Source organism: Mytilus trossulus, chromosome 11 (genome assembly GCF_036588685.1).
Source record: "Mytilus trossulus isolate FHL-02 chromosome 11, PNRI_Mtr1.1.1.hap1, whole genome shotgun sequence".
Classification (NCBI taxonomy): domain Eukaryota; kingdom Metazoa; phylum Mollusca; class Bivalvia; order Mytilida; family Mytilidae; genus Mytilus; species Mytilus trossulus.
This window is the reverse complement of record NC_086383.1, coordinates 27192128-27202571: the sequence shown is the minus strand read 5'-3', so window position 1 is coordinate 27202571 and position 10444 is coordinate 27192128. Positions and strand designations below refer to the sequence as shown.

The window sequence follows — 10444 nt, the reverse complement described above, 5'->3', positions numbered from 1 at the left end:
CAAATCTTTTAAAGCTGTGGTTTATATCTTTCAAAATTTATACACGATGTTTAGGATGGCTTAGTATTTCAATAAAACAAAATTAATAAAAGTTAAACAAGAGGATTTTTTTGGGGTATAGTGATGGGTACCCCATTAAACTCCATATAAAGACCTACGATTAAAAAAAACTGGAAAAGGAACGTTTACTTTTCTTTTTTAAAGAATATTATGTACCACTATGTACTTATTCCTCTCAATTGAATTTGTTTCCCTTTTGTTACTCTAATTTAGTCACTTCTTCTTGTAATAGTTGAGTGACCAGGCAATCATTTTTTTTTCAATTTTAATGGACCACCCTACCCGCAGGCTAAATTATGACTTTTTTTAAGGAGAAATGTTAATTCTTTAATTTTTTCCTCGTCGTATAATTAAGTTTTATGTGCATTTGGCTAACAAAAGCACACATGGACCCCTTAGAAAGAGTGATTGTATTGGGTATTTTAACAAACAAAGGGCATGAAAAACATTCGAAAATCTGACAACAGTCATCGTTTTCATCGTCGTCTTCTTCCAATATTGCTTGGTGAGTTTTATTATTTCTACAACCATCAGACTCTTCACCTAAACACAAATTGATATAGGCAGATTTTTGTTGGTTGCATATACAGTTAATATTGAAAGCTGATTTCTCTTGTCCCTATACGTACAAACAAGGTCTTGAGGGAAATCTACTGACATAGGTCCCTGAAAGAAAACTGAGAGCAAACCGTTTTACCCCCTTACCAACCAGAGTCTTTGGAAAGTATGATCACTGGTTTAGCAATATGCGAGTTTATCCAAATTTGAGTTTAACGCATTGCACGTGGGATGTGCTGTACAAACGTGTTTTTACTTAGGGAAGTTTTCAAAATACTAGCATCCTTTGTGGCGACAAACTCCAACCTTAGCTTGTTAAGATCATCATAAAGATACACGAACTTTTCCTCCCTTCGGATTATACAATGTGGCGAAAAATGCACTTCCAATTTTATCGGCGATTCCTAATCTCCCGTTTGAAATTTTTTGGCATTTACAACTTTTTGTAATTGTTGTCCTAAATGCTCTTCAACTTTATACTTGTTTGGGTTTCTAATTATTTTGATCTGAGCGTCAATGATGAGTTTTATGTAGTGGAAACGCGCGTTTGACGTATTAATTTTATAAGCCTGGTTCCTTTGATAAATATTAGCATAACTTGGAAGTCTGAAAGTAGAGCAAATTTCCTCTTCAAGGAGATGAATTATATCTCATCTCATTTCCACATGGTACAATCATCATTGAACAGAGCTGAAGGAATGGGACTAATAGGATATGCCAATATCCTGACTACAGTATCATTATCACGAACATAAGCAAACACTTAAGCACGACGAACTATTTTTACTGGGTTTTTATATGCCTTAACAAGGTCACCTGATTCACACTTGAGTTATGAGGTCTTGATCATATCATCGAAAGTATTCAAGGATTTAAGGAGATAATGATGATCATTTATTGAGGCTTAAATCCCTGAAGAAATGCCAATATCTATCAATGGCTAAGGATGATCGGAACGTTTAATGGATCGGTCATATTTGAATTCATATACCCTATCAAATAAGAGACATTCGTCTTCTTGTCTTGTGTCATTATTGTTGGCTTGTTTTTCTTTGTATTCAATTTCTGCATCTGTTGCTTACCATATCGTCAGAACTAAACAATGGCTACATATTTTCTTTGCAATTTGAAAAAAATCAACTGTGCAATACCTTTGACGCTTTTGGGTGTTTCAGCAAATGAACTGTGACTTACATTTGGTTCACCATTAATTTTAGATTTTCGTCTTAACACCAGTTGAAAATTAAACAAAAGAGCCCTGAGAGTTAGCCTCATATACCAAAGTTCATCCTCAAACACGTCTGGAATAGACCATTTTACATTTGGGCATCAGCATACAATACATTGTCAATATTGCAAAACATATTGTTTACCAGCAGGTTTTCACATATTTTAATATGATTTCATAGTTGTAAATACTTCATGGTTAATCTGAATATTTCCAGTTTCTTTATTATATATATTAATTTATTATGAATTCAACTGGACATTTACTAAATTGATCTTGTAATAACTTCTTTTTTTTCTTTTATATAAGTTTGAATTTTTGACTATTAATTTATTATTTTGAATTTAGCTTAATAACGAGGAGGTTCATACAATTCTGTTGGCTTGTCGGAAGGTAAACATGTCATTTAATTGGTATGCGAATCATTCATCGTCAAAGATCTTATTAGTCCCCGTTTTACCTTTTTGGAACTGTTGTTGGCGTACATAGGACATGTCTTGGATGCTGTCTATTTCCCAATTTGCTAAACTAGTCCGATATCTACGTTCTTCAGAATAGGATGCACAAAAACCATAAGAGTTTGGATTGGATTAAAAATATTTTTTTAGAGTCAAACTAATGGTGTAATTGTAATGTCAAAACAAGATAAAACGTGGTTAACAGGGATATGTTAAAAGCAAGTATGCATTTTGTTATTGTCGCGATTTTTTGAAGTTTGTCGACAGGAAGTTTAAAACATTACTTCAATCTTTCAATGATCACCAGAATAACGAAGAGGTCCATATCATATTCATTGAACTATAATGCAAAGTTAAAAATCCTCATTAAAGTTAATTTATAAGAAATACTGACTTTGAATGGCTTTGAAACTTTACAATAGGAAGTTTAAAACATTTTAATTCGGAGAATCAAGACATTATCAATGTAATCTATATTTACACATGCTGTAACAACTTAAAAAAACACAGCGGAGTGTGCTTTCGCTAAACTGAGTGAAAATTAACGAAATTGAGAAAAAAAATAAAGAAATCTAGTTTTTCATTATGAATACACATTTAAACTCTGTATAAAATGCATTATCATATATCAAAATACTAAAAAAAGAGTAAAAACAAATGTGTTCCCATCTTGAAATTTGAAAAAAATCCAAATGTCTTTTTTCTTTCCATTTTGTAAAAACCCTGCACCGCATGAAATGTATAAGACCGAGCAAAAAAGTAAGCTTAAGGTATTTGCTTTGCCCAAAAATATTTGTATGCCAGTCCATTAAAGTCGTAAAATAAGCAAATTGTCTTGATCTGTCACTCCACTATAAGTTTTTATGGTCAAATATTTACAACTTTAGAAGCATTTTGCCCCTGGAGTTAATATAAAAAAGAAAGAACTAACTTTTAGGATTGATAAATTTACGATTAATCCAGGAATTTACATATTTGTTACTTTTGATATGGACAAAATAACATGAATACAGTTGTTCTGTTTATCCTATGGAACTTATTTTTTTCTGTAATATAATGTTGTGTTGATTTGAAAAATCCGCAACAGGTTAAACCATTACTATTGGATTTACAACTACCCGTTACCACTAGCAGGTTACAATATAATTCTACTAGATTTTTGAAAGGGATACGATGGGACTTATAACCGACGAATGATCTAAGCTTGCCTTCCAATGTCTTTGAGAAACGATAGCCTGTGATACATGCCACTCAAAATAAGGTGGTGTTACAATTCTTTTTTCAGGTCTAATGTTCCATAAAATAAAGACAGAAAAAAGTAATTATTAAAAATATTGTTTTTATTACATTTTTTTTATATATTGCATTTCAATACAAACATGAAATACGAACTCCAATACTACATAAATTGGTAATAAGTAATGCTTAAGTGAAATTATATTTTAGAAGTTCATAACAATGTGTTGAATTAGGAAATATTATAATATAATGCATTTCCTCCTTCGCCTCGACCACTTTACATCATCCTTGTTAACCCCACCGACCTCCTTTATTTTTAACTGTTCTATAGGTTTATTTTCTGTCCGTCCAGCAGCTGTTACATGTGTCTCTCTTTTTCCATTAGCCTTGTTATCATCACTGCCTTTATCGATAATCAACTGTACTATATTTTGATTTCCTTTCCTCTTAGCAGCTGTCAGAGGTGTCCTCCCATTACCATCAACCTGCTTAACATCACATCCAGTGTGTATCAGTAAATTTACTATCTTCTCATTTCCTCCATCGCAGGCAGCGGTTAGAGGTGTCTGTCCAATACCATCCACCTGATCAACATCCCCTCCTTTGTATATAAGTAACTTTACTATCTGTTCATTTCCACGGATACAAGCAGCTGTAAGAGGTGTCTTCCCATTACCATCAACCTGGTTAACATCACATGTATTGTCTATCATCAGTAAATGAACTATCCCCTCATTTCCTCCCTCGCAAGCAGCGGTTAAAGGTGTCTGGCTTATACCATCCACTTGTTTAACATCACATCTTATATCTAAAATTAACTGTACTATTTTTGTGTAACCATAGAAACAAGCAGCTGCAAGAGGTGTCCTTCCCAAACCATCAACTTGGTTAACAACACCTCCTTTGCTTATAAGTGACTCTATTATTTGCTTATTCCCATATGTACATGCAGCCGTCAGAGGTGTCCTTTTGCCATTACTCTGGTTAACATCACCTCCTTTTTGTATTAGTAATTCTACTATCTGTCTATGTCCACGTATACAAGCAGCTGAAAGAGGTGTCCTTTCCATATCATCAACTTGGTTGACATCACAACCTTTGTCTATAAGTAAATCTACAACCTTCTCGTTCCCTCCACAACAAGCAGCTACCAAAGGTGTAATGTACGAATATCCTTTATCTAAATCAACTTTAGTAGAAATAAAGTATTCCACTATATCATAATATCCTTCTGAACACGATGTTATCATGTTTTCTTGTATAATATGGCAATCAAGTACAGAGTCGTTGCCTATTGACTTCAATACTTCGAGAAATGAAGCTCTATAATTGTCATTCTTCATCTGAGCATTGCAAAAGCATTGGGTCAGTTTTCCAAGTTGTAAATCAGTTTTTATTCTCTCAAAATAATCTCGTTCATACTTCTTTGATATAATTATAGAAAATTTGCAATGGTGTTCATTGATCGATTCCAGTTGTGTCCGTTCATTTAAAACTCTGATGTCTGCGTGACGTAATATACATTCGACCGATGCATCATTGTGACCGAAGAAACAACACATAAAATCAAACATTTGGTCATGGATAACCCTATACTCGTTTCCTGTTTTCCGCAAGTAAGTTCCAACAAGGCTGTCTAAGACATTCTTCATTTCACTGCTAGATGTACCACGATTTACTCCGCATGTGTCGTAAATGTATTTCAAGACTTTTTTATCAATACTTATATTTTCATTATGAATATCCCTTGATAAATCCTTTATATTGCCATTGAAAATAACACACAAAAATATTGCACAGTATTTGTAGGGATTAATTGATTGTAACTGTTCCCATTCTTTTTGGTATGTTTCGTATGGTCCGTGTAAAAAATCAATCAAATTGAAATTTTCATTTTTTGAATAAAGATAACACATTAGAGGTGTAAACCATCCATTTTGACAGTTTAAAAGCTGCATATTAGTTTCGTTTAAATACATAGTAGAGATCGATAATTTGTCCTCCTTTGAATATTCTTCAGACAAATTAAAGGTATTTGATGTGAAAAGAGAACATGATGCACGGAACTTTTCATCATTGTAAATATCTAATCGACATGTTGCGGCTATCTTAATATTCCCCTTTTCCAGCATCAATTTCAAAGTATTTTCATTTTGATGCAAATATTCAATGTCACTTATACTAACAGTAAATCGACCACATATATCATCAAGAACAAACAACTGTCTTATGTCTGTTTTAAAATGACAACATATATCCTGGATTCCGGAACAAGGAATTATACTATATTCATTCTTGTTGAGTAGCTGTAAAGCGATATGATGCATCAGCATACTCTTACCAATACCAGGTTCACCTACTAGTAATACACTCTGTTTTGATTGTAAAATCTCTGAAACTACCTTTACAACTGGCGTTTTAACGAACATATCGTCTTGCTTTTTCCAATACCCAATAACGACGTTGTGAGAATCTAAAAATATAAATGTTTATGGCAAAATGATTAAGAACACCGATTTTAGCTCACCAATCCAAAGGGACAATATGAACTTTTCCCTTCACTTTGCGTCTGTCATTTTTCACAAGTTTGTCGCCGTCGTTTTGTCCGTCGTCGTTCATGCTGCGATAGCTGCTATAAATATCATCTGCTCTGAAAGTTATAGCTTAAATATCACCAGTTGTCTACAGCCATCAATGGGGTATCTTAAGGCATTTTTTTTTTAGAAAACTCTGTCTTTCTGCATAAATGGTGAATTTTGTCAAAAATAGAACAAATTGGTAACATATTTGTTTTTAACTCTAATCCCTTTTACCGCGATAGACGTACATCTATCAAATAATAGTATGTAATATCCGGTTGTATACGAAACAGGATCGACACAAAAGATATTCCTTTGAATTAGATAATTGCAGGGAGTTGTCCAATTCGTTGCAGTACACATTATCTGACTTATAAACATATATCTTGAGTTTTTCAAAGTATAACTTATTTTTTTTATTTAGTGTTTCAATAGAATATTTTCGAAGACAAGTTTCGTTGAATGTGAGAATACATTTGTTTACGCTTTGGGTGCGTTTTATACGTTAAAGGAGCACTGAAACTACGCCAGACATTTCAAAAGCCTCGTACGTCCAATAAAAACACCAAATGAAAGTCGAATGATCTTGGGGCGTTTACAACGAGACCTAAATATATTTCAATCTAATATGAAGCATTTAACAACGCGCCTTACACTTATGTGTTACGTGCATGTTACAAACAGATATACGAGTAAAAACCGCTTGAGCTAAATAATCATTTGAAGTTTCCTGGATTGAAAACTTCACCAAGCGAATACCTTTGCATTTCGACGTACCTCAAACCGATGCAACGCGCGTTTTACGATTGTTTAGCGTTTCTCTTGCTTACATCTAACGTGTACGGATTTAACCAATTTTCTGGTGCACGTTGGTCTATACGCCAGTGTTTGGCTCCGGTATTATGTTTATGAAAAGTGCATCTGGAGTATTAAAATTATAAACTATTTCTTGTCGTTATTTATTATTGTACTGTTTATTTGTGTGTTTTTTGTCCTGAATTTTCTTGCATTGATTTGTACTGTAGTCCTGTCATGTAATGTTTTTATTTTATTGTTATTATAAACATTGCCATAAAAGCAGGAGGTTTGGCAAGCCACAAAACTAGGATAGATCCACTATTTTGTCTTAAAATGTCCTGTACTAAGTCAGAAAAATGCCAGTTGTTATCAAATAGTTAGTTTCTGTGTATGTTTTATTGTTGTTGTTGTTTTTTGTTGCACTTTAGTGTTTCTGTTTTTATAGGAGGTGTATTTCCTTCGTTTACAGTTTGTAATCCGAGTTTGTGTTATCTCATTTGATACATGACTTTCGATTCGCGGTATACTACTGTTGCAAGTATTTGTTTAATGTATTAAAAATAAACAATTTACAGATCTCGATAATATGTAGCTTTGTTTTGTGTGCATTTCTGTATAGACGCAATCTACTTTACTTTTCTTTATTTTTCTAAAAATGTAGGTCATATTTAGGATTTAAACTGCATATTAATGTGTCATCCATCTCTAGCTAAGGGGTATAATTGAAGTTAACATGAATAAGTATACATTTACTTATAGTTATACTTAGTCTTTCTTCCAGTTAACATTACATACAGTATAAATCTGCAGTGAAAGTTTTAAAAATATTTATATTTTCTAGCTAGTGCCCCCTTTTTTAAAATCGTGAATCAAATGTTTATTAGTGATCTGTTCGATGTGTTTTTGTTTACAGAACATGTACAACACAGCAATTCAGTCCTGTTCAACGCTGATAGTTGGTCACGTAGATTGCATTATGTCCTATTAATGAAGTATCAGATTGGTTCAGAATACAAGGTTATTGTATCTCCTCAGTAACTTATAAAAATAACAACCATTTTTTTGTTATATTAGTTCGCAGCATTCTTATTTTTTTTTTAATAATTTGGATGTAAGCGATATAGTGGAATCGACCTTTACTGAATACTTTTATCGTAATGGTTGTTTATTAACTCATAAACCGTAAGCCGTGGTCGTTCGGTCAGTATCTAAAAAAGTGATACAGTGAAATGCAGCCAAGTTTAGCGTTTGATAGTTCATTGACAACATTCAGGCGTATCACAAACAAACAACTTGTAACGTCTCATTTCATTGGTTGAAATATTCAAATTAAATCCACAATCGTAGTGTGCACCTGAAATGACACAGGTGACTGACTATGAAATGTACTATGTTACTACCAACGAAAACACAAGGATTTGACAATGCATAGTTTACAAATCTTTGGTCAAAAGAATTAAATAAATGTTTTGTGAATTTCAAATAGTTGTGTCGAAATATTATACCGCAGCAACATAATTATCTTGTACCACATTATGAAAAACATATGGATAAAATAAAATACATGTGCCGTTTTTATACGAACCACATTCAATTTCTTCCAATGTCGTAGTTACTTATAATAAGGATCTCATAATACTGATCCATCACAATAATTAGAATAATTTATGATGGGTTTCACATTCCTCTTATAATGTTTTCCTGCTATAAAACGAACATACCCGTAGAACGTTACACTTGCAGTAGCTAAGCGTTTAATTGGTCATTCAGAAATTACATATCATCTACGGAGCAAATTGTCCCCGAAATAAAGAAACAGAACAACAATAATCATATCACTTGTGCACGTGAATTAATACGTAGTTACAATTTACTATTATGGTCACCACGAAATTCAAATGAATTCCGTGAAAGTATGTTGGTGTAAAAAGGATTGATTTGTTACATCGACGAAGTTTTTTTCCTTTTGTATGTGTGGTGAAATGTTAAGTTTTAGCAGTATATATTACTTTTCCGAATTTATTATGTTGGCAACAGTTTTATAAGAACATTCTTATATAATTTAATTTTGGATGTAATGAGTCTTCACATTGGCTGACGTTTCTTTGTTGTCAGCCCATTAACATAACTTAGTCATGTGACCGTGACGTCATCAACGTTTTTTCGTGGTGTTCTACGGTGTAAAATGGAATTTAGAATTAAATTAAAAGAAATGACTGTAATTGCCTGTCGATTAGTGTAGCTTTTACAGCAAACAAGAAAAAATCTAATCCAGTTTGGTCAATTCTTAAATGTTTTTAGTACAGTTATATCATTGACATACAGAGTAGTATTTTCTTACCAGATAATTCTCCGTTAACATGCTAACATAAGCCATTTCATTCTTATAAAAATATTTCCAAAATTTGTGTATGTCTTTACGTTTTGGAATAATTTTCCAGTTATCATCTTCTTTTTTTGAGTTGCCCTCTATCTATACTTGAAATAAAGTTTGTATTACACAACTAGCTTCTCTGTGGTTAATTTTAGGCATTATTGATAATTATAATCAAAATATATTCCTAAAATTTCTATGTTTTCTTCTTTCCAGTTTATATCTTTTGAATGTTTTAGTTCCCCGAAATCTTAAACCTTTTGTTTTATTTCTAATCAATTGAATATGAAAATGAAGATGTGGTATGATTACCAAAGAGACAACTCTCATCAATAAATCAAAATGACACAGAAATTAACAACTACAGGTCAGCTTGTGGCCTTCAACACTGAGCAAAGTCCATACCCTATAGTCAGCTATAAAAGACCCCGAAATGACAATGTAAAACAATTATAACGAGAACACTAACTGATTTTGATAAACACTCACCTTGACATGTGCACTTGGTAAGATTATTTCCTAATTTCTCTGAAAATAATGATGGCTATTTAAAATAATTTATCAAGATTTAAATTATATAAATATATATATCACATGAAGATAACGAAAGTTGATAAATAAAAGTCGTATTATAAACAGTGACATAGTTGGTTTGACCAGAACTGCTGAATTTACTATCAACCTATAGATTGATCAATGCGGAGAAAGTGTTCAGGCATAAGAAAGAATAAAACATTATGCAAAATACTATTATTAATTTCTGCAATTTAATCTTAAGTGTGTTTTTGCAACGTTATGCTGCAGACAATAACGCTTTCAAAAACAAGATGTTCAATTAAGCTATATCGATAATTTTGCATTTTGAATCAAAAAATAAATTTATACAAGACAAAACAAAAATATTTGAAAAATGAATTAATGTGAACCAAAATCGGTTTTGCTTACAATTTTGGATGGACTTATTTCCTATTTATCTCCATATTTCTCAATGTAAAAACAATAAAGTAAAATGTGAGAATTGTGACTGTTTATGAAAGTTCTGCAAAATACAAGTAAGTGCAATAACTTCTCTACAGGTTGGAGTTTGAAACACAGCTGATTGTCAGAGAAACTGCTCTTTTTCGGGTAACATATATCATGTACAAAAATG

At 32.4% G+C, this 10444-nt stretch overlaps 1 protein-coding gene across 1 annotated transcript; it reads right to left on the bottom strand.

Moving 5' to 3' along the window:
• Nucleotides 1-3782: 3782 nt before the first annotated feature.
• Nucleotides 3783-5195, bottom strand: LOC134689906 (ankyrin repeat and KH domain-containing protein 1-like). The gene has a single exon (XM_063549872.1). It carries the CDS (start codon nt 5193-5195, stop codon nt 3783-3785), a length of 1413 nt encoding a protein of 470 aa, XP_063405942.1.
• Nucleotides 5196-10444: the final 5249 nt, after the last annotated feature.

What these genes read in the sequence shown, in the direction of transcription:
- LOC134689906 (XM_063549872.1), bottom strand. Translation starts at nt 5,195, where the DNA reads ATGAAGAATGTCTTAGACAGCCTTGTTGGAACTTACTTGCGGAAAACA.